The sequence below is a fragment of the Notolabrus celidotus genome, chromosome 12, assembly GCF_009762535.1.
Source record: "Notolabrus celidotus isolate fNotCel1 chromosome 12, fNotCel1.pri, whole genome shotgun sequence".
Classification (NCBI taxonomy): Eukaryota; Metazoa; Chordata; class Actinopteri; order Labriformes; family Labridae; genus Notolabrus; species Notolabrus celidotus.
The window spans coordinates 21,902,408-21,928,010 of NC_048283.1; the positions used below are offsets into that span (position 1 = coordinate 21,902,408).

Sequence of the window (25,603 nt, forward strand, 5' to 3'; positions counted from 1 at the left end):
GTGCTCTCACTGTGATGCTTGTTGCCAGAGTAATACATGATAGACACTTGCCCATTACACATGCATTTTTTATGCCAAGGACACAGAACTGTGCAATCCTGTCAACATATCCAGAAATTGAAATAATTAATAAAGTTGCGGTGTTGTGCCTTGTGCGTAATATGAGCACCACTCTTAAGTTAGAAAGACACTGGGATAAGTTCTGTATATGGTAACTAGTCTGCTAGAGACAGACCTGCCTCTTAAAAGGGAATAAGAGCTGTCACCTAGCTTATGTCCTGCTTTAAACATACCAATGAATAATCAAGGGACATAATCCAACCCCCCAAGTCCAACTCTTGCCAAGTTGTCCACTAATATTTGGAAATTGACTCACAGGCTGCACAATGATAACACTTATGATGCGCTGTAGGCTGTTTGATGCCATGTGTCTTATGTGTCCCTTAGTATTATAGTAGCATTTATAACCGGACAATATTCAATGGATAGGCAATTTTCATCATACCATTGCAAGACTGATGAAAACATGGTGGCATAATGATAAGAAAAACAAAATTTGGCACTATACATATGTTGTAAAGATGGTTTGTAACTTCTCATGAAGCATTATCAGCCAAATAAAACTTCAAATCAAGAACAGTAGGTGATTTTTTTTTGATGATTAAACAATTATTATGAACTCTTTTAGAACCAATATAAAATATACCTCTCACACTCCATACTTTCTCAAGTATCACTCTCATTTACAAATAAGTAAGTTAAAAATATGTTAGTCCTTTTTGTTTTGTGCTTTAAGTTTTGAACGTTACTTGGTTTTGAACACACTGCTTTAGAGGGGAGGTCATTCATTGCGCCTCAGGACAATGAAACAGGTCATCACATCAGTTCTTGTCTCTTTTCTCAAAAACTGTGGTAAGAGAATTGAGCATTATTTACAATATGGTTCAAAAAATGATTGATGCCGCTGTCTTAAGAAGCTAAAAATGATGATCAGGACACAGCAACTTAAACCCCAATGTCAAGGTTAACTTCGGCACCCTGCCAGGCTTTTTTGGACTTAAGTATACATATACTGTATAGTAAGATATCCAGTGTTACCATCTGCTGGCTTGAAACAGAAAGAGATTGACGGTTTCAGATTTCCTTGATTGTTTGTTCAGAGGGGAGATACTCCTCCCTTCCTTTAGGAGAGGATAAGTAGAAAGACTGGGTCTTGCGTTTCAAGCGAGCCCTCTTGGTGGCAAGTGACATGCTGTGCTTGCTGGAAGTGATAATGTCAGAGATGAACTTTTTGCAGTCCACACACACCTCCATGGTGGACCAGTCTTCTGTTAGCTCCTGGGGAAGCTCCAGTTCATCATGTGACTTTAAGGAGCCATGCTTTGAAAACCTATATGGAACAGAAACAGACCATTAATGCTGACAAGACTAGTGAGACATTTTCTGTTAACTTTACTTTTAGATAAAAGAAAGATAAAAGAAGAGTGTGTTCATAGCTCTTACTTGGACATGGTCTTCTGAATGCTGTGGCGTTGTGTGCTGCTGGTTTTTTTCCCAGACTTTGCTGCAGCATCTGATCCAGAGGCTCTTTCACTTTCTTTAGATACACTTGGTGCAGCCTCCAAATTAGAGTAGACCGTGGCCCCTCCCACTGGCCCTCCAGTCACAGAGAGTCCTTGTCCAATTGAAGCCATCGTGCTGATCTTCTCTCTTGGGAGAGTGCTGGTGCCAATAGATAAAATGGGCAAGCTTGTATATGGTTTTGAAGGCAGACGCATCTGTTGAACAGAAAAAAACATGAATGGAAAAAAAGAGGATGCATAATCATTTCATGGAAAAACGTAGGTCTTTATTTTTATAAAACTGATGATTATCTTCATGACGCAGAGGCTAGGTGTTCTAGTGTCAAACTGTTGGGCCCAATATTGAACAAAATAATGGAAAATCTTGGTCTTAAATAAAATCTTAAATATTAGTCTCAGAATGATTCTTCAAAAGTGATGATGCAATACAAGAAATCTATCTTAAATCTTGATTGCAATAAAAAAGTACACAGACATGAATAAAGAAGATCTTTTTTTGAGCAATGGTGTAACTGTACCAGAGTAGAACAAAATCTCTGCTTCTCCAATTCTCTTCTAACTGACTTTCCTTCTTGGAGGGATGAAGCTTCCAAGTCAACAAAGGTAGCCAGCTCACCAATGAGTGAGTATTTGGAAACACAGGTGCTGGTAGGCAGCATGTGGATGCCTCTGCAGTCCAAAAGTTGAACTGTGCGTTCTATGTGACAGTTTTCTTCACTTAAAATGTTACGTGCTATGGTGTGTTTTTGTTGTGTTTTTCTCTTATTCTTCTTCTTTTGGTTTTATACCAGGTTGCAACCATGACTTAGGAAGGTGCATACCCCCACCTAGTGTACTTGAGTAGATGCTGCCCTCTCAGCCTCTTTCCACATTAGTGTTACTCCATTGGAAGGAGGGGGTTTTGAGCCTTGGCCTTAAGAGTTTATTTGTTGTGTCTCTGGTCATTGTTGTAATTTTTAATTGTTATTATGTGGATTTTGCTTATGAAAGTTCAGCTTCTTTTTTTATAGTGTTTTTTTTTAAAGATTATTGTTTCAAGTTGTTAATGTTCCTTCAATTGGCGAGAGAGAGAGAGAGAGAGAGAGAGAGAGAGAGAGAGAGAGAGAGAGAGAGAGAGAGAGAGAGAGAGAGAGAGAGAGAGAGAGAGAGAGAGAGCAGTAGAGTTTATTTGTATTTTTGGTCATTGTTTGGGGGATATTGTGTTAGTGTTTTCATATTATATTTATATTGTTGTTGTTTTATATTGCTACCCCTCAAACCCTTACCATTTTCAGGAAAATGTAAGTAACATAATAATGTTTTTACTGTATTGATTTATTTGAAGATGTCGTTTATTAGTTTCTCTGCTCTTAGGTAGGTAGTTTAATTTGGCTATATTTGAATTATGGGTTTCAAAATTATGATGTCAAGAATTGCATCTTTTGTTAGCCGTTTCCTTTTTTTAAAAGAAAAACAATTTTGCTTTTGGAGAATAGTTTTGAATGGGACTTGCTGAACAGAGTATATCACAGCAAAATTTCACAATAAGCATATGCAGCTGAGTGATGTTTTTGACTTGCCTTTTTGCAGCACTGGGAACACACCGGCCTGTTAAGTGAGAATAGAGAAATCAGAGTTAATGAGGAATGCAAAACACACACTTCCTTCCAACTTTTACTTTGAATTAAAAATAATCATGTCAGATTATTTACTTTTTGCAAAACTGGCAGATGTAGGACCAAGTAAAAAGGGAAAACCTTTTGGTTCGACAACAGAAGCACAGCTGCCAAAAGGAGAGAAAAAAAAAGAAGACATTATGAATATAAAATTTTGCAGACAATGTGCTGAGAGTTATATTTGTTTAGAACTTATTGATGGATCATTGATAATAATAGACCCATTTATACATTTCAACAGTGGTTCTGATCTGGTGGGATATAGAAGGTAAGATTTATCTATAGAAGTCACCATGCCAGTTCATTGCAAATGGCCAAGTGCCAGTTCACAACTGAAGTACATTTCACAGGTAGTCCTGGGACCATAATAGCTCTTATATCATGAAAACTTAATAAAGTGATCAATGACTTTCAACTGCTGGTAAGGGGGGGTATGACAGATATATTTTACTCATTTATTAAGAATGTAAAACAATGGCAACAAATACCTTTCCCTTTTTCATAGAATTGTAGATGTCTTTGTACTGCTGAAACTTCTCCAGTTCTGCCTTAACCAGTACTTGTCTTATGTGCATCACCTCGTCCACTGTCAGCGACAGGCATTCAACGGGGAAACAAAACTCCTCCTGTCATGAAACAAACATACAAGGGCACACACGCAGTGGTTACTGACACTAGTAGCAGCAGCAGACCACGCAGCAGGCTCAGTGTTTATCATTCAGTATAAAAAAGGGCAACACTAATAATCAGCATTATTACCCGGCTTTCTTACTGATCTTCCGGTTGTGTAAGATGCTTGATTCTGATTGGTCAAAACACCCTTGACAACCAGTGATTCACAACAGTGATTCACTTTCACTAACATGAGCGACATGTTAGTTGCTCGTTACTGCAGTCAAATAGGTGTGTCCGGATCAAAATTGTCAGAACTCAAATTACATTACATTTGAGTAAAATAGGAACTGAAAAACATGTCCAAAAAGAACTATGGTTCCCCAATCAACCACTCTCACACTTACCCCAAATTAAATAACCATACACCAAGAAAAACATGCAACAAATGTATCCAAAAGGGAGACTGTAGTATAAGAAACAGGAACACAATTGTTGCCTTGAACCTGTGGCAACAATTCAGAGAACCAAGCTAATCCTAAGAGATAAGAAATAAGTAGCTGCGGCAGACTTTCGAATATGCTGCAATATGCATTACTCGATGTCACTTAGTGGCTTTGTTCCATAGTAAATTAAATAGAATCTTATAAGGATGTGAAACACTTAAAATGCAACAAGTCATAAGGGAAATACTTGGCTTATTATACTTAAGAGGCCCACTATCTGTGCAAAACTTCATCAGGGCAAACTTCAATTCACCATTCAATGAGGGAGACAAAAAGGTTGCTCAAAAAAGTAAACAGGTCTTAGCCAGGACTAGAAAAGTACTTCAATTTTCAAAACCAAAAAAATGGTAAATTGATGTTCAAATAAAAATAAATACCAATAAACAGGTATTTAAATGTAAACTAAAGCCATTAAGACACTGTGTTGAACGCAGTGTGTTGAGTGCCTACATCCTCTACAGCATAGTGTTGTCAGTACCTTTGTAACCATTGCAGAGTTGGGAAAACAGATGAAACAGGGTAGCTGCCCCATTGACACCACATATTTGTCCCCTGGCTATCAGGTCAGAGAAATAGGATAGTAAATACTTGGTCTACCAAACCCACATCATCCCATCCAGCACACACATACCTTGTATAGCTAAGAACCAACTGGAGATTGCGTATTACATATACACTTTACAATTCAAACCTTCTGCTGCCACACAAAGTGAGGCTTGTGAGCAGGTTCAGGCAGGCAACTCAAGCTGCACTGACCTCGCTATGCATTATTGATCTCATTGGTCTGAGAGTATATAGTTAGCCAAAATATATCAGACTGACCAGAGATTTGGAATTTTGTTTGGAAGGTGGCTGAAACTGTCGGACATTGGTGGGAGTTTCCTTCTCAATAGAGTGTCTTCTCTGTTGGGTCTGACGCCTCTCTGGCTGGGGAGTTGAGGAAATGGGCAGGAACATGGGGGGAGCTAGTGTACACAAGGAGAGAAGAAAGGTAGGGAGAAAACAAGGTGGCTTGATTGAAAAGATTTTACTCATCAGTTAATTCGGGAGTCAAGGAATTCTGATCTAAAACCAGACTAAACAGTGGCTGCTGAGACTTCAGAATTAAAAGTCAACTATCACAGGCTGTGAAAACTTAAATTGTGAGTAGACTGTAAAGGGGAAAACTCTTACTCACTCTTCCTCCCCAGCACAGACTCTGAAGATTTGCCGTCTATCATGGATGTAGCCATGCTGGAGCTGGTGGCAGATTGCCGCCCAACTATCTCATCCTGGGTGAAAGGGGGGGAAAATGACAACTTACTCCTGTAATTCCTGGTAAGTGGTAATTTCATCAGATTTAAAGACAAGTTCATACTAACATCAGAGCTGTCAGAGCTATCAAGCTCTGCAAGGCTGGGAGCTTTAAGAAGCCTCTTTCTTGGAGGTGCAGACTGAGAACCTGAGGGTTCTACTCTGGGAGATGTTGATCCATTCATCAGAGACAGGGAGCTGGACACCCGCCTTCCCATGTATGGACTAAAGTCACCTGCAAAAAACCACATACAAGAGAGTCATTTGAAAGTAGAAAGCAAGGAAAGGCAAACACAAAGGTAAACACAAATCTCAAAACACTTCCTTATCCATCTGTCTAGATTATTGTTGTAGTATAATAAATGTTATAATACTATATTAATACTATATATTTATAATAACAATTTCATTTGACAGACACCTTTGCCCAAATCTGGGAGTAAGTACATGAGAAGCAAGTATCTACGTAGACAGAAGGGAACGACATGAGTAAGTGTCACTAGCTGCTCCAAGTTCAATCAGACACAGGTGCTTACATGCAGTGCTAGAGGCCATGCAAAAGAAGTTTAGAGGCAGTTTATATTAAACATTATGAATGTCAACATCACCCACAGCATCAACAACTATGTGTTTTAACGGGACCAACTATTGTAACACATTGGTAAACCAGACAGGTGAAAAAAAGACCATGAATATTATATAAAGGACATCAGTTTGAAATCAATCCCAGAGTTAAAGAAGTTGGAAAGAATGGTCAGAGAAGCCGACTGGTAGTATTTGGAGAGGATGGATGCCTCCTTCCTAAAGTGTATAAACTCTGAAAAGCCAAAAGTTGATTACTTTTCATGAAATTGTCATGGTATAGTCATAGGAATAAAATTATTTTTTTTACTGAATTCCCTTGTTAAACAACACGGGACAAATAACAACTGAGAAAGGATTAATTAGGTCTACTTTTAAAATACATTTCATTGAGCTCACCCTCTGCCTTGGTACCCGACCGACTATAGTGGTGAAGAGGGTTTAGATGGCGGGAGAGGGATAGGGAGAAAGGGAAACAGGATTGGCCATAGTTAGGCAAAATTGTACTATGTACCTACATCTTGGATAGGTTGCGGTGTTAAGATAATCAAGAAGAGTTAATAGCTTTAAATCAGGGAAGCAGAAAGACAATGGCTGTTTGTTAAGGGTCAACAAAGCTTTGCATTGCTCATACTTTACCTAATCCAGTACGGAACAAATCCTGGGGCATACTGTGAGTTTTGCCAAAACCTGGAAAGGGACATCTCTTACATTAGGGTGGCTACAATGATTTCACCCATCGTGTGTCAGAACAGCATTTTTTATATTGCAGGTATGTAAAATAGGTAACTTGACTCTTTTAGTGTAACAGTCCTATCTCCACCTGGTTTGTTCCTTTTTTAACCTTGTCCCTCAATTGATGCCAAAGTGTTGGTGTCCATTGAAGGCGGCTAAAAACACATAAAAATCACCTTAAAATAAACTCCTCAGAAAAAGTTTGGAAATTGTATTACTGTCAATTATTTCTCCCCTTTAATAATACCAATTGGTATTGTATTTTATATTGTTGGAAAGCCTTATTAATCACCTTTACAACAAGGTATAACTTGTAAGGATTGTGCTTCTGTGGAATGAGCAACACATTTGAATGAGTGGGTAGTGCCTCCCCAAAAATGTGCCAAAATCCCCTCCAATATTATCCTGTTGGTATTCACTCTTGTTTTGAGTTGCTTGGTGGATTTTTGAAGGTCAACCAGCTTGGTTGTGTTGGTCACTCTAGCACGTACAGGATGCCAAAGCTGATCCCACAAGTGTTCAATTGGCTTGAGGTCTGGACTCACGGCAGGCCAGTCCATCCTCTCCACTTCCAAATTCTGCAGTTAGTCTGTGATGATTCTGGCTCTGTGGGGGAAAGTGTTGTCATCCCTGAGGATGGAGTCAGGTCCCAGATTCTGGAGATGCCAGTCTTACACCTGTGACTCATATCATATAATAAAAATGTAATGCGCTCGTCTCTCCACCGCTTCTTGTTGACATCTTCCAGCAGTAGTCTACCACAGCAGTTCATGTGTTTGGAGGCGAAGCCTGGAGGGAGGGGGTGAACTCTTTTCGGTTGTATCCATTCAAAATGAACTGCTGCAGCTTTCCCAGGATGTCCTACTCCAGTCCCAAATAGAGGCACACATATTCAGGGGCTAAGTTAGCCCCCAAGCTGGTCCCTTTGTTGAGCTAATCTGTCTTGAAACAGATCGATGTTATTATTCAGTACCCACGCAGCTGGTTCCACTTAAAAAACAGTTGGAGGTGTCATCACTCCTCTATCTGACAGATAATGTCAAATTTGCCCTAACGCCATCAAAGTGATCAGTGTTACTTTATTAAGCCTCAACATCCATTGTAAGTCTCGGACCATGTCTTCCACATCGCGCAATTTCTTTAACACATCTGTTGTGTCCCGAGTAAATGAAGGTAGCTTCTGAACCTTGGAATTTAAATAATTGACACTGAACTGTGAAGCTTGTTTAGTAAGAGTCCCATTTGCTGCCGCAATGGGTCTACCTGGGATCTCTTTAGGTTCTTTTTTATTCTGTTCAAGGGGTTTTCAATTTTTACTTTGTTTTCCGTGTCATGTTACTGTCCCTTATCCGTGTTCAATTCATTATGGTAAAAGTACAAAAAAGTAAGTATTGCACTAAAACAAAGTTCCACTGTTTGTAATAGTTTGTTTTCTTCTTTTCCTTATTTCTGACCAAACATGAAAGAATAACTCTGTATGTCTATTTTCTCATTTTCTGTTTAAACTGAAAAAAAAGGGGATCCGTCTCGTCAGGTTTCTGCATTTTTCGTTTTGTCAAAGAAATGTACCTTGATCTTGTTGTTTACAGCTGAATCATATGGTTGTGTATTTGTAATGGGAGAGTGTCTGTCTGTGTATGAGTCTTAGAACACAGTGGGGAAGCTCATGATGGACAGTAGTTTTGGTCATGAGCTGAAAATATTAGCCTTTAAGCAGGCATGTAAGCTTCATGTGTTTTGATTGCTCATTTATAATCTTTTTTCATCAAAAAAAAAAATGTTTTGGAGATTGACTGTAATTGTTTTTGTGTAAAGCACTTAACCCTCTATGGTACCGTGTTGTCCTCAGGCAACAAACCCATTTTTGGGCTGTCACATCTCCATAATGCATCCCTTTGAATGATGCAACACTTTAAAAAAGAAGGAAACCATAGCGAAACAATAACAATGCTTTAATTTGTCACATGACTTTCAGGAAGTCATCTTGAAACACTTTTTTGCAGACTCTTTCTAAGGAAACAGCTTTGCCAACAAAAATGTTCAGAAAACATAGTTTCCTGGCCCTTTCCCATCTGGAAAAAATATTCACACTAATAGGAGACTAAACCTTAATTTTTGATAGTTTAATGCAATTTATTTGCTAATTAGATCATGGAAACTTGTTAAAATTCTGAGGGCATTATGGACAATTGCATTTGTTAATTTTGGTATGTTCAAAAGCATACCATTCAGCCTAATTTTGTTTTGATCTTTTCAATTTGACCAAGATAAATTTGATGTTGGTTGCAGTAAAATTAAGTTCAGGCTATTACTGTTCTCTGTAGACCATACAAATAAACTTGCCTTACCAGGTTAGGTGCCCAGCTATTGTCCAGACATACAACTAAAGTATGGGAGGAGTGGATCTTCTGGATTCATTCAGAGGATCCACTTCTACTCGCAACCATCCTACTGTTTGCAGTGAGGCAGTAATTTGACAGTGCTTGAACTGTGTCTGTGCTGATTGATTTAATTAAGCATTACTGTCAATACTTTATTTATTTTGTGCACTGCAGAGATTACTGTCTGTAACCAGGTTGGTTTAATGTGAGTAGCTTTTAAAAAAGCACACAAAGCTCAGTTAAAAATGCATTTTGCATATGGTGTTCATGTAATGTACATGCACAAGAAAAATTACTTCCTTGTTTTTCACCACTAAATGTTAATATGAGAGAAGAATAAATGTATTATTTATGGTGGAATCAATAAAGTTACAGGAGGGACTTGTGTCTTTTGGTGTGTATATACAGTATATCAGTATTAATATCAGCCAATATTAGATTAAAAATGCTGACATACAGGATATTGGCTCAAGTCCAATATATAGCATCCCTACATTGATGATGTGATCCAATTTTACAAGTTTATAAAACAATGATTTTTCTTACCCAGCCTGTTCTTGCGAATCAAATCAGGTGACACTGGTCGAAGTTTCCTCTCTGCTTTGATTTCCTCCAGAATACGCTCATGCAACGTTGGAGGAGGCTGGTTCTGTGGCTTCAATATTCGTGCTGACACCTGGTGCAAGTTAATGATTGGTTACTGAGGGAGTATTATTAGATACACAGAAAAAGGGTATCTTCACAGTGCACTTAAAGCAAAACTTATAGGGGTGATTCAGAGATCCTGTATGTGTAAAAAGTGGATAACACCAGCACTGCTCTGCTGTGAGGCCCATATGCTCTCTAAATGCTTTGCTCTGAGAATGAAAAAGGTCATTGTTCATATAATTAATTATGAATAATCCGGTTTGATAATAAATTCATAAATCAAAGGTTAATTAAAATTGCACTTACAGGGTTGAGAGGGGGTCTGGATCGGATAAATTCCAGAATGAGGTCATGAGCGCTCCTCCTTAACTTGGGTGGAATGTCTCCACTTATCTGAAAAATAGCACAAGGTTAAAAACACTAGCGTTAAACCTGCTCTAAAAAGGTTGTAACAACTTTTATCCCATTAAACTATAAATTATAAATAAATAACTTGTTGACTGTAAAGTTAGGTTTATTAATATAGCACTTTTCACAGACAAAAGTGTTTTACAAAGACAGAACATACAGAGAAAGAAATAAAACCAAACAAATAGGCAGCATAAAAAGTGCTGTTGTTACACTTTTTAGAGGTACATAGGCAATAATTTTAAGAAAACAGTATCTATTATCTCTATAATTTTTTCTATCTCTTTTATTACTTTCTTTTTCTTGTCTGTTATATATCTGTTATATATCTATAACTGCTATCTTCCTGTTTGTTTATCTCTTTTAACTCTATTTTTAATTTCTCTACTATCTATATTTACTCTATTTTCATTCTTTTTCTATTTTGATCTTAGATATCACTACCATCTCTATTTCTACAAAAAACAATACAATACAACAAAAAAACAACTTGTAATGCATTAAAAGTTGTGTGAACATGTAACCCAGTGCTTCCCAAACTGTTGGGCACTAGGCCAACTATGTATATATGTTATAGAAGTGAAGTGGCAGGTAAACATAGCAGCGTAGCAGAGTAATATGTGACTGGCAACGACGTAGATTGGACCCCGGTTCATTTCTAAGTAAGCACTCACCATGACTTTGCGCAGTTTGTAGCGTTTTGCCCTAATGTCGTCCATAAGCATTTCATAGGGAGTTAACTGGTACTCGATGGGCAGGGGATTGTACTGACGCTCCTGGACCTTTTTCAGCTTGACTCCCTCTCGCAGGTCCCTCATGACTTGAACCCAGAATCGAGCCTGATGGGTTAATAAGGAAAATGAACAGGAAATTCACCTTGGTGAAAATAAACATAGCACAATTCACCAAGGTGAATTGGCCTGGCGATGCCAGGTTATATCCAAGCATTAACATCAAAGGCCAAGTGTCAAGTTACCTACCCAATCAGTGTTCTCTAGCTTATCAAGGTCTTGACCCTCTGCTGACCTTTTCTCCATCTTGCGAAGGTTCTGGTGAAAGAGAGAAAAAAAAGAGAGCTAGATTATTGAGGTGGCAAAAATGGTGGCACCTACAGATAACTGGTCTGTCTAATAATTGAAAAGTATCATTATAACTTTACGTAATGAATTTGTTTGCAAAAAAGATTTTTCATTTTTAAAAAGGTAATCGATGGAAGACTGCAGCCCTTTAACACCACTCTTACACATATAGCCATAATATTGGCTGTCAGCCAAAGAAGTTGTCGGCTGGTTAGTCAAATGGTCCACAGTATGTCTCAACCAATTAAAATAACTATATTAGTCAGAACATAAGACATTTTTTGTATTACCTGAAATACATGTTAGAAATTGGAATCTTCTTGTATTCGGGGGCCAAACTTTTACATGCCAATATACACAACAGTGCAGTGTGTAAATGTGTCAAAAACTCATAAAAATTTGTAGGGATGTCGGGCCTGTTGTCAGGTCTGTTTTATATTTTAATGGTTTTGGACATAAGCGTAATAAATTGTCTCTCTAGCCCTCCCTAGAGGCATTAGGTGCTGAGACAAAAAATACAAGGTTGTTATTGCAAATGAGAATTGGTTCTCACTTAACTCACCTGGTTAAATAAAGGTTAGAATACAAACCAAAGTATCCTAGTATAGAATACTGTGGAATGTTAGCATGCTATTGACATCATGAATATAAAGATAGGGACATGAATTGAAATGAAATACACCAGCATAAATATAGATAGAATAAAAAGTGATCAATATTTCCAACAGTGTAATTAAATGTACTGTATGTAGTACTATAAATACGTTTTGGCAGGGCCCTGCGATTACAGTGCTGTAAAGGGATCTGAAAGCATCAGTACAAATGTTCATTGAGAAGGCACAGAAGTGATAAAAGGTTCAGTACATAGCGCAGGTGCATGCCTATCGTAGGGGGCAATGGAGCTCAGTCTGAGATGGTGGGGCTCAAAGGGGGTGGAGGTCATGGAGGTGGTTTTGTGCAGTAGCAGGGTTGTGAGGAATTTCACAACTCAGGGGGAAAAGCGAGAGCCTTGTTGTAGCAGTTTGAATGCTGCAAAACCTCCTGCCAGATGGGAGGGGGGCAAACAGTCTGTGAGGGGTGGGAGGGGTCCTTCACTGTGGCAGAAGCCCTGCATATACAGTGTGACTGGAAGATGTCCTGGATGGAGGGGAGAGATACAGCTATAAGCGTCTCAGCTGTCCTTACTGTGCACTGAAGGGACTTCAATGTGCAATTCCCAAACCACCCAGTGGGGCAGTTGGCAAGGATGCTCTCTACAGTGCACATGTAGAAGGTGGTGAGGATAGGTGGTGATAGGCTGGCTCTCTTCAGTCTCTTCAGGAAGTGAAGATGTTGTGCTGGTGAGGTTGTCGGAGAGATGCAGACAGAGAATAGTTGCGCTCCTGACCCTCCCTCCCTACTAGGAGCGACTGATGGTGGCTCACTTCTCTTTGATCGAGTTTTCATCATTGTTGCTGATGAAGCACACAACGAATCTGATGTCGTATCATCAGAAAACTTGATAAGGTTGGCTTTCGACTTAACAGTGCAGTCATGGTGAGCCGTGTGAACAGAAGTGGGCTGAGCACACAGCCTTGGGGGGTGATAGTACTCAGCGGGATTGAGCCTGATATTCTGTTGTCGATGTGCACTGACCGAGGGATGATGTTATATTCAATGCTAAGCTAAAGTCAGTGAACAGCATGTCACGTTCTCACCAAACACAAAAAATCATGCTATTGGTGCGAACGCAATAGTGAGAATGTTTTATGTTTACTCACTCAATTCGCACGTCAAAATCTCGTGGATGCAAGTGCATTCACGAGAGGGGAGGGGTTCCCTTCAAACACCAGTCTGTTGTTATCAAACAAGATTGAGCTTGAGTACATTGAAAGGGGAAGCAGGTTATGCTAAAGGGGGCAGTGCTAACTTCCTAGTACAACCAATAGCTGGATTCAAGTGACAGGCAAAGGTTTTCATCTATGTCTTGGGTCAAAAGAATCATCATAGGATCCACATGTGTGTTCGCACTCAGAGCTCCACTGGAATCCTGCTGTCTCCTCCATTCTCATTCCCTTGAGGCGTATTTAAGAATATGGAAGATCGAGGGGAGGGGGATGTCTTGGTCAGTGGAGGAGAGAAGATGCCAGGATGCACAAATCAACGTAAAGAGAAGCCCCAACTCGTGGGCATGATGGATCCCCCCTCAGACCAACGTTTCAGGTTCTGGGGTGACGATAGCACATCGTACGTTGCCCCTAACAAGAATCTAATGCGGTTATCCTCCATGCACCACAGGTCTCTCCAGCTAAGCTTCCTCTTTTCTACACTCTCCCAATTTAACCACAGTCCCTGCTGAGGCTGAGCCACTGCCTTTGGAAGAACTCAGGTGCCAACAATTCTGGTGTTTAAGAACCTTTCATGAATCAGACGTAGACTTCTCTCTGAAACCTTCTTAAGAGTAAATTTAAGAAAAATCTTAAGAAGATATTGTTAAATGAGGCCCAATTTCTTCATATTCACACAAATATGTGTCAAGTTAATCCATATAGAATCATCAAATCAATGAAATAGAGGATTTCTTTGTGGTAAATGACATGCAAAATCAAAAAATAGAGACCTCTAACAAGCAAAAAATATATGCTCTAGCATTACATGGAAAAATACAATGGAAATGATTCCGTGTCCAAAGTACCTTTAGAAAGAAACATATATACTTTAAGACAAACAAGAATATTTTGAAATATAGAAGTGATGACTTGTCACTAACACTATAGCGAGATGGCTCATTTGGATAATACCTTCATTCTCTGCTGGTTTCAGAATTTGAAACTTATTCTTAAAAGCTGAAAAATTGACTAGTATTGCATTTTTTTTTCTTCATTTTTTCATTAAGTTTTAAGTAAAGTTCATACTAGATTCAAACCTAAGTTACTTTTATCAGCATTACAAAAAACTCTATGTTAGAATATCACCTACTTCTTTGGCACTCTTGATCTTCTCCAGGAAAGTGTGCAGCTCCATTGTTTCTGTGTACAGAGCCCGGCAAACAGCCTGGTAGTGACTGGGAGCATCTGATAGACTTGGTAGATGAGCTCTGCACAGCTAAAAGGAAGACAGTGAAGCACAGAGAAAGAGAGGATTTCTATTCACAGTTCACACAGTCCTGTGTATCATAAATGTGACACATAAGTTCATTTTCAACTAATGGCTAATATGATCCATGTTGGTGAGATGAAGTTTAAACATTACCAAAAACTTCTTCAAACGTTTGTCTCCCAATCTTACAAGTTTAACTCCACATACATAATTTCTATAAAAAGTTCAAAATGCAACATGATCTGAACAAATTACACCATCTGCTCCTATGTAACTATGACCCCAGAGATTTGGAACTCTCAAGATGAAAGCCCTTTTTCCCTTTTACGTTTGGCAACATTTCTGACATTATAGGGAGAAAAAAAAATCAATGCATTCAGGAAACTGTCGTGATTCTTCCATTGTGCTCATTTTGATGATATGAATCAAGGGCTTTGCTAAAAAGCACTCACCTATAAACCTGAGTAACTCAACTGTCTTAACAATCAGTCACTTTCAAGTTCCATCAATATGGAAACCTTAGATCTCAGACACAGCTGTAAATAACTAGCTCATTAAAAAACATACACATACACTAACTCTCTGTATGTGTGTGTGTGTGTGTGTGTGTGTGTGTGTGTGTGTGTGTGTGTGTGTGTGTGTGTGTGTGTGTGTGTGTGTGTGTGTGTGTATGCCTCACACACAAACTACTACGACTACTAAAGTTTTAAAACTTGTTTTGTCTGTCTATCTCTATGTCTCACTTTCTGTCTCAGTCTCCCTTGTCCCTTTCCTTTTTGCTGGTGGGCTTTCCATTGCTACCTTGTTTTTTCATCCCTTTCTTGTCCTCCTGATTTGCAATTGTTTTAAATGCTTCTTCCCTCTAAATATATTCTTTAAGCCTCTTCTCTTTCAAATCTAGCTTGTCTCTGTGAATCTCACCAACACATTTTACCACATTTCTTCCATGTTTTTTTGCACATCCCCCTATGTATACATTTCATTTATTTCCTTTGTAGGGTAGACAAAGAATGGTTGTAAGACTTTTTGCCTCAGCACTTGCAACCCACTGCAGACTCTCAAATGTGTGACACACATTCAAAACCCTGGTACAATACTATAGACCTTGTTAGTCTGCGGGAGCTATATTGGAAAAGCTGAACTCACCTAACTTGTTGTTAAGAGGTGGGATTTGAGCCTCCTAGCCAACAGCTACAGTGTTCCTGCCTGTCAATCAAGTCATCTGAGCCTCTCTTTATGGAAAACTCTTAATATTAAACATATTTTTAAGATTTGCTTAAATTCTCGCTGCTGGAGGTTGCCGCTTGGGTTGTACTGTGTAACTTTAGTATTAAAGGAAAAATGCTGACAGCCAAAGCAGATAGCTTCCCATTCATCCTGTTTAAAGTTACACACAGGTCCTCTTGCATTCTGCTCCTAGGTTTTCCCATCCAATGAGTTGCATTATCCTGAATAAATGTAAAATATAAACGCTTTGCTCCCTGTTTACCACATATAAAATAATCTAGAGGCGAGTCTTCTAAAGACTGTAGCTGATTTTGTAGTACCGTCTTGATAAAATGTCTGACCTGAGGGTATTTAAAAAAACATTTCTGGCTTTTATAACATTAAATGTACATGTGTGGTTTCTTATGATGTGCTCATTTTGATTATATGAATAAGGCTTAGCAAGATATTCAGATCTACCTTTTAACGAAAAACCTTATAAGCTCAACTGTCTAAAAAAATAAGTCTTTTCACCTCTTCAAGTTATTTTGAGCTAATAACTTAGCTGAAGAGTTCTAATGTTAAGCAGTGTTCTCCTTTCATTTCATCTGTCCAGTTTCTCAGGCAGTTAAGTTTTGGTGATTTCTTTATCCTTTATCCTTAACCCCAACTCAGTCGAGGCAGATGGCTGTCTAACGTGTCTGGTTCTGCTCCAGGTTTCTTCCTGTTAAAAGGAAGTTTTTCCTTGCCGCTGTAACTAGCTAAATACTGCAAGGTTCAATGCACATGGTGGATTAAGATGAGATAAGATCGAGTCATGTCAGTAAGAGCGGAGTATCTTGTCTTGGTGATGGGTCTTTGTTAATAATTTAACATAGAGCACGGTCTAATCCGGCGATGTTTGTAAAAGCGTCTTGAGATAACGTTTGTTGCGATTTGGTGCTATGAAAATAAAGATTGATTGATTGTAGCTGTAAAAAATAGATTTTAACCAGTATGTTAAATCAACTGTTGAGTCATGTTTTACAATGTACACCTAACTCATAATCTATGAGATTCAGTCACCCAAAAACCTAATTATTTTAATCCATGCAGTTATTACAACTAGGTCAGCCTTCTTATCCACTGCTTGTTTTCTGAAATCAGTACCTTGAGGATATCTCTGTAGCAGTGAACACTGGAGAGGTTGTCAGGGTCATCAGCCTCATCTTCTTCCTCTGTGGCCTCATACCCTTCATCAGGGCAGGCATCCCTCTCAGCTTCTGCGATGTTTGTCATAAGGTCGATGAGCTGCTCCAAAGGAGGACTGAGCTCCCTCTCTTCATTTTCTTTAAGCCCATAATCCAGAGCCTTGTAGATCATGATTCCCAGAGACTCTATCACCTGAAAAAGGAAAGAAGACAAAGAAGACAAAGAAAATTTGGCTTAAATCTTTTCTTGTAACATAGAGCATAGTAAAGGCAAGCTCAGGCTAAACAGGACCAGCCCATAGTTCAAATACTAATGGATTGATCTGCAGGAGACATCGCATGATGAACTAAGCTCCTCTTCCCTTCTCTTCATTTTTCTGCCTCATCTATTGGGCAAAAAAATGACTGTAAAAATGAAAACTTGAAATGGTTGTCCTTAGAGGTGGGTACATTGATTGAATATTATATTGTCATTGTAGCTTTGCAGTAAATACATGGAAATTTCGGTCACGGTGTGGATTCTCTGCCAGGTTAATGTGGCTGTTCAGGCGCTGCTGCTGATAGAGGGCCATCTCGAACATTAGCTACATAGGCGTTAGCTACATTGCAAGTGAGAAAACGTTGCACGAGCAAGGCGCTGGTGTTAACTTTCGGCGTTACCACCACTCTTTATGGTCAGAAGTTGTATGCTTCAGACGTAAAAAGTATAGAGATAAGTCCAATTCTGCCTAAATCATAACAGAGGACAGTTTGCTTTAAGCCCTGAAACCCAGGCCTTATTCCTGTGTTCCTTTGTTTATGCAATGTGGTTTCAGAGTATTACCTGAAGTGGATGCATTCTTGATGTACGTGTAAAGCTTATTTCTGTATTATCTTAAAAAAATTAAACATGTGCATACTTTAAATAATGAGGATGAAGTAATAAGAATATGATTAATATGATTTAAGAAAATAACATATAATAATAATAATAATAATAATAATAATAATAATAATAATAATAATAATAATAATAACAACACTCAGAATCAGACTCAAAATAATAATAATAATAATAATAATAATAATATTAATAATATTAATATTAATAATAATAATAATAATAATAATAATAATAATAACAACACTCAGAATCAGAATCAGAATCAAAATAATAATAATAATAATAATAATAATAATAATAATAGTCATAGTAATACATAAATAAATAAATTAGTATTCATGATGATAAATAATTACATTACTAAATTAGTTTTCTGTACGGGTTGCATCTTAACAAGAAAATAAAATGATATAAATAAAAAATGAGAATAAAAACTCAGAAAATAAAGTAAATAAGTAAGTAATAAATATGTCAAATCTAATAAAATATTCAATAAAACTAATTTAAATAAATATTAATCAGCAATACATGTGTAAATATAAAAATAATAATAAAACAAATTCATTCAATTGCAGGGGGTATTGAGTTAAACATTACAGGTGTAAAGTTGAACATAACATTGTATTATTATTACTTTTAATATTCATGTTACACTCTGGTCAATCTGCCCATCAGTGCCCAGTTGTTGCTTGCTGAGTTTGAGATTATTCTTGAACATTGTCTGGACAGTGTTTGTCATTGTTTTGGATTATTGCAAAAACAATAAGCATAGATTTGCACATAGCAAGCATAGTTCTCCTCTTTCAATTAAACGCGAGATAACTATGGACCATACTGAACTCATTAGAGTTTGTATTGGGAAGTTAAAAAGATTGTAATTTCATCTATAATATCTATTTTTAATTGCTGGTAATACAAATATCTCCTTCAAAAACACAGAATTATTCAACGTTCTCGCCATTTCATTGATTTTCATTTTCTTTATATAGCATTTGAATTCATCATAATGGCATTTTATATACTTCTGCCTGATAGTCATTTTCCTGGTCCAACCTTGAACACTTCTTAATGTAACATTTCCTTAGCTTACTAACCTCTATCCTGCCAATTTTAACAGATTTCAACATTGGATTACAATTTTCGATTTTTGGGATTTGCTAGAAAGTTTGGGTGAGAGACCTCAGCTGCTTTGAGAGAAGGAGGAAGAAGACTTTCCCACAGCAGCAGTTGATGTTTTTTTCAAAATGAAAACATTCAAAGGTATGGCATTCAGCCAAACAGTAGATCTCTTTCAACACTTTCAGCCATCCTCACAAGATACTGACCACCAGTTTGCTAGGACTTAAATTGTATTCAATAACTTTGTTGGACAATTGATGCATGTTTGTGCATCAGGGATTTGATTTTACAGACATGGATCAACTCAAGATATAATGTAACGTCATGAGTGCCACAAGACTTGATAGTATGATAAGCTCAGATGTTATTGATTTTAATATTTTTAAAAATGGATCGGAAACACATATTTCCAGCATGTAAAATCAATTTGAGACTATCTAGCGTGGCTTGAGGGGTCAATAAACAAGAAACTTAGGAATAAAGTTGTGTTGGGAAAAATGGCTATCAAATTTCCAAAGAATTAGCCACAGTTATGCCAGCACAAAGAGCCTTTTACAGTAGTACACTTTACCAAGAACTCAGCTAATTAGCCTGGAGGAAAACAACATCATCTGACACACAGCATCATCATTTGCCGGATATCACTAGGGTTTCAACCAAGTGAGATAATGCATGTCAAGACTGACAACAGATGTGATCCTTTTCATCCATCTGTTCCATTCAGGGAGCGTCTAGGCGTGTTTTTTTTCCTGTTCCTTGAGTTGCTGCTGTAAGCCCAGCTTTTCTTTGTGAATTTATATGAAATAAACCTGTGTTCAGTAGGAGTACTGTCTAACTGAACGCCTAATTCAACTGAACTCTTATTCAACGCATTTAAGAGAGAGGAAAGAGAGCACTACAGCAGGACGGTGAGAGATGCCTGCTGATATGTGACCGGTCAATACTGCTCCGACTGCAAATGTGCAAGAACCCAGAGGTCTTCCCATGCTTACATTCCAGATCCCCAAGTATAGGCTCTACATTTTTATGTAGAATCTGTGAATAGTAATAAGGACGTAAGCTGCATTGCAGACGTGTAGATTTACACACCATGTACAATGTATGATAACCAACAACATGGCTTTGGTTGCATTCAAAATGACTCAGAATTTCTGATACAGCATGCCTAAGTTTAGATTTTTTTATATTACTATGCTTTATAAGTTCTTAGTGTTTCCTTACTTGTCATAGCAGGTACAGTAACATGCTTATTACACATGAATAGTACACATCAATAGGGCCATGAATATCATACAATGCAGTTACTCACCTCTGTTGTTGTGCAGGGGGTGTATTTACCTGCAAAAGAGAGAAAACAGACGTTATTATAAGCAGTAGATGCAGTGTTTTAGTAGTTAGCTCTATGCCAGTCCCCTTCTTCTCTCCTCACCCCACCACCAACAGTACAGAGGTCCAGCTTTGCACACACAAACAGTAGTTGTGAAAAATGTTTCATTTGATTGGCCATATAAATACGTTTTGAATGCGCAAACAAACGAGATCCTTGCATGAGGAGAAGTGGAACCTGCATGTAATTCATAGAGACCATGCAGAAAAATTGTCGTTGTTAGCACATCACTCACATGCAACTTTTCTCTGCTCAAGAATTTTTTAGCCTGTGAGAGAAAAACTACCATTACAGTGTGTGAAGAAGTGACGGCAAACTGATCACACATCATGTCAAATCAATCCGCGGAAAAGAGATCCGGCACATTTAGCTTCTGCTTGTTGACACCATAGACCGTAAGGTGAGGTAAAACAGTTAGCTTCCGTTGGCATCATATTGGTAAACAATATGGCTAAAACGTTTAAGTTAGTAGCCGGGTAATAAACAAGATAATGTATGGTTAGCAGGTTGTTATGGGAAAAATAATCCTGACAGGGTGAGACAAGCAACCTGCTAACCATATGTTATCCCTTACATAAAGTGCTTGTATAACTGGCTGAGGTGAGAGCAGTGGTGCACCAGGGCACCGGTTTGACCTGGCTGCATGACATTCCCTGCTCTCTCTATCCCAGTTTCCTGTTCTATCAACTGTCCTATCCCCTCAATAAAACATTTATAAATCCAAAAATAAACTTTATAAAAGAGAGGGGTGCACAGATCTGGGGGCCGGAATCAGACCATTTTCAGCCTGATGAAATGATCATTGATCAGTGACTGGACGATCTCAAATACAGGTGTCAATCGGTGTCAATCTCAAATGTACATGAACGGCAGTTTTAATGTCAACACAAACTAGGGCTTGGCGATAATTTGATAACGATGATTATCGTGATATAATTTTTTTCAATATAAATATGACAAATGTTTGATTAAAATTTGATATATTTAAACCTGTAATTACATCCCCCAACCACTGGAAAGAGAGGGGCACTAGTGTGCCTTAAAGCCAGTTGCCACCCAACATAAAAAAAATAAGAATCTACAAACTTAAACAAAAATCTCATCTTACACAAAAGTCCTGCTTCCAGTTAGCACCATCAAAAAAAATGAGGGATTCAGGAAGTTTATCAGATAACTAAATCCAGACACATGCTAAAAAAACATCTTCAACTTTCACTTAGGAGCAAAAATCTGACTTTTAATTTAAAGAAAATAATGATATTGATATTTATTGTGATAATTATCAATATCGACTGATGTGAAAAATGTTATTGCTCTAACACAAACTATACTGTACTTTGCTGGATGTGCCCATTACCTCAATTACAGAGCACTTCTCAACAGTGTTTACTGTTACTACGTTAGGAAAGACCTGTGGGGAATGTGCTTCCCAAAGTTGTGATTGTTAAAACTGTCTTAACATTTTCTTCATTCAATTTTCAAAGAAAATTTAAAAATAATTTATAGAATAATAATTTAAAGTAGCAACTCTAGACCTGGAAATTGTGCCTTGAAAAAGCAACTGTAGCTAGTTTCTACTCTGTGCAGACCTCTGCTATTGTTGTTGACAAATAATGTATTTGGAGTCCCTCCAGATGGTCATTGATCAAGGAGTAACACTGACAAGGAATAGCGTTGTAAAAGCTGAAGTAATTTGAACTGAGATCACCGAGATCACTGTGAACACAGCGACAAAAAAGAACGCAGAGGGCATTTTCCCACTGAAAACAAAATGCTGAACTGCATTTGGTTAGAGAAACAACATTAATGGCTCAGTCAACTGTTACTCTGTGTGTCACTGTGAGCAGACTCCAGACTGCAGTGTGCTGCTTATAATTTAATGACAACACCAAGAGTTATAAAGAACTATGCCAGGATTTTTCCTTCAGTGCAGTTCTAAAAGTTTTTTCATAAACAGTCAATATTTTTTGATATAAAGAGGAAATTGAATTTCAATTAAAGAAAAGTTTCAAAAAATGTTTGTTTTTGCTGTCAAATTACACTTCTTTAAAAAAGGAATATAAGAATTGACCTAAGCATTGACACCAGTGCATCGCTTGATAACAGCCCATCCCCCATGCCCTCTTGTAAGTTTACCATTTCTTACAGATTCAGTAAGAGATTAACAGATAGAGATTCAGTCAGTTTCAATGATTGAATGTTGAACACACCAAGCCTCAGTGAGGCTAAACACTGTTATGTGCTTGTTATTTATGTGATGTGTCTGTCACCTAGCTGAAATTAATAAATGGTGACAGACACATCACATGTCATCTGTTGATTTTTCTTAAATTTAAGTGTATGTGATTCTGATTCTGATTTTGGTTTTGTTTGAATCCTGACTGATCCTATGATCCTAAAATCACTTGTAACATAGGTACCAGACAGTCAACACTGTCACTCCCTCCCCAAAGAGACACAGAGTCCCTATGAGAGCACTGTGTAGCCATTTTGGTTTTGATCCCTAGAGGGACAGTTCCAGAATATTTTGGTTTTATTATCATTTGGCAGTTTTCTGCCATTGTCTCCTCCATTTTACAATTATGGGTTATAGTTACTCTATAGCCTGTGTAGCCTAAAATAACATACAGGATGATATCAGAAGGGCAGCGAGCCACCCACACTAAAATGAGGAGCTTGAATTCTCTTCATATAATAGTTATTCTCAACAGCTGAGGACAAACATTAGTTGCAGAGGCGTGGTCAGATCTTCCTCATAATAGACTCAGTGTCTTGTACTGTCTATTCAGAATCCTGATTACTGTGAGAAAGGTTGCGTGTTCAGTTAATAATGAAAGCTTTCCAAAAGTATATCTTCACAAGATGCTCCATGTTCCTTGTTTAAGTGCAGGTGGTTTCCTGCTCCTCTGAGCTCCCTCTTCAAAATAACTTACAGGCTTACCAATTTATGGCTCTTTTTTCTCATACTTTCACTACTTCAAATGCACCAGATTTCATTATATCACAAATGTATAGTTAAAACTGTGAGGATGTGAGGAACTTTCTTTTTTTTGTTGACTTTGGGGACAAAAGGGTCCATCTTATATCTTAGCTGTCAATATCCTGGACGGGTCGTGGTTTCTGACATGAAGTGTGACCACTTTGTCTTTTTACCTTCCTGTGTGTCACTCACTACAAAAGGCTCAGCATGCACAGAAATAATAAATCATGTTTCTGATGGTGTCGTTTGCTGTTGTAGCTCATAAAGAAACATGAGTATTAATTTCAGTGTATTTCATTACCAGCTAAAAACTCCTCACAGGAGCTTTAATTTGTGAACGTGCCCTCTTTTATTGAGGCTACATCTTTATCCTCGAATCTCTTTGTTTCCATTTATGATCAATAATCACCTTATGTATACAGTCTCTGGTAATCAGTGATTTAAATGAGATGAAGAACAAACAACATGCCATTATGAAGTGTCAACCTGACACATGATGAACCCACATGATTCACACACGTGTCTTGGAAAGTCTCTCCGTGTGTGTGTGTGTGTGTGTGTGTGTGTGTGTGTGTGTGTGCGTGCGTGCGTGCGTGCCTGTGTGTGTGTGTGTGTCTAATATGTTCATTGAACATATTAGAGTCAATGCTGACTGTAATGGTCCTTGTGCGGATGTCAGACATCATGGAATTGAAACAAGCACGTGATGAGCAGAAATGCAGAAAGCCTCAAAGCAGTATTAAATACTATGTTCATGCTTACACATGTGTGCTGCAGCAACACTATAGCCTAATATAGGATATTGCTTTTGGACATTTTACTTGATGTTGCGTTGCCTAAATGCGTATTTCAGTCTTACAATAAGGGCAGCTATAATACTGAGGTATTCCTTTTTTTAATTCAAGGCTGGCCTATATCAGATCAGCTTAAGGTGTACACGGTCTGATAATGATTTTATACCTTTACTGTCCTGGTGTTCGACCCTCACGGACCCGTCTATCTGTATCCTCACATCCCCCAGCCCGGATATTTTCCACATAGCTGTGTCTGATGAAGCTCCGGCCGAGGCGGATGAGTTCCTCCTGCCCATGTTTCCCTTCGCCAACGCTCTGCTGCACTGGTAACATACCGCCCAAGCCTGCTCCTCATTGATAGGCTGGTTATAGAGCCTCAGTATCTCCTCCAAAGAGAGACTATCCGCTCCTCTGTCTCCCGCTGTCATTGTGTTTTCAGGCTGCTGCTCGTTCCGTTCAGCCTCTGCAGCAGCTATCAGCCCACCGGAGTTCCCGCATCGGTGTTCGGCCATCCTGTGACTGCCTCAGTGCAGGAGGCCCTATGATGACGACAACAGGTCCAAACTAAAATATGAGAGGAGCCCGGAACCTGGAGGCATTGATACATCCCCCCTGCCGCATTAGCAGGAGCAAGCAGCAAGCGCTTGAAGTCATTCCGTCTGCCTCGTTCAGATTTCGCTCTCAGCAGTCATATGACGGTGTGCTCCTTTCTGTATACAGCCCTCATTCTGTTTTTCATCACAATCACGCCAGACTCCTCCATCATATGATCCCACCCCCACCCAGGAGCGCACGCGCGCTTAAACACAAACAGATAGGCTACACAATTTATTCTCTATTGTTTAGCTACATTTAATTGCTTCGTTAATACTTATAATTCTTCAGCAGTTAATGCCAAAGCATGAGATCTGATTGGAGAAGAGGCAATCCATGAGTGCTGAAAGAGGATTACATAATTGGGACTTAATGTGTCGGGATCATTGTTGATTAAAGTAACAGCAGAGGGTCTTTGTATTGTGATAAACCTAGCTTAAAGTAGATTAACTATATTGGTCTGAAAAACCAGTACATTGAGGACAGAAATCAAGAAAGACACAACACTATGTAAAATACAAACTTTTATTTAAAGCTGCTGTTGGTAGGAATGGTGTTAAAAACGTAACTCTTTTTCTGCTTGGTTTGGAGAAAAGGTCATAATACCCATCAGTACTTATCGGTAAGTGGTGTAATTTGAGACTATTGCAAAATATCTGCGTTTTCCAATGCCTTTGTATCAAGCAATGTTATTATTCCCCTCATTCCCGTTATGACGGACCAATCATAGCTAATCTCCAATCCTCCGTTCTGGTTGGTTAAGGGGCGGCCCCTACCACATCCTCCAATTGGTTATGAGTCCGGCACTATCATGATTCCACACACAGATCTGTGTGGGGGGGGTTAAGAGGAAATCTAGTTGGGAGGGGTAGTGTTGACATTCAAAGTCC

The 25,603-nt window shown here is 38.4% G+C and overlaps 1 protein-coding gene across 2 annotated transcripts; it reads right to left on the reverse strand.

Annotated features, from left to right (window-relative positions):
• Positions 1–50: 50 nt before the first annotated feature.
• LOC117822370 (protein spire homolog 1-like) lies at positions 51–24,836 on the reverse strand. 2 transcript variants are annotated; one of them, XM_034697064.1, is made up of 17 exons: positions 24,286–24,836; positions 20,268–20,296; positions 16,916–17,149; positions 14,441–14,566; positions 11,384–11,452; positions 11,078–11,242; positions 10,302–10,388; positions 9,894–10,023; positions 6,871–6,921; positions 5,718–5,884; positions 5,534–5,627; positions 5,179–5,321; positions 3,727–3,864; positions 3,275–3,345; positions 3,143–3,170; positions 1,504–1,778; positions 51–1,390 (listed from the first exon to the last, which is right to left on the reverse strand). In XM_034697064.1, exons 1-17 carry the CDS (start codon positions 24,629–24,631, stop codon positions 1,135–1,137), a joined length of 2,409 nt encoding a protein of 802 aa, XP_034552955.1. In that variant the 5' UTR covers positions 24,632–24,836; the 3' UTR covers positions 51–1,134. The 2 variants fall into 2 exon arrangements, with proteins under 2 accessions (XP_034552955.1, XP_034552956.1); XM_034697065.1 differs by lacking the exon at positions 6,871–6,921.
• Positions 24,837–25,603: the final 767 nt, after the last annotated feature.

Coding starts and splice junctions, on each gene's coding strand:
- LOC117822370 (XM_034697064.1), bottom strand. CDS start 24,631: ATGGCCGAACACCGATGCGGGAACTCCGGTGGGCTGATAGCTGCTGCA. Junction 3,346..3,726: donor ATTCTATGAAAAAGGGAAAG/GTATTTGTTGCC, acceptor TCCTTTTGGCAG/CTGTGCTTCTGTTGTCGAAC. Junction 1,779..3,142: donor GTTCCCAGTGCTGCAAAAAG/GCAAGTCAAAAA, acceptor TCTGTTCAACAG/ATGCGTCTGCCTTCAAAACC.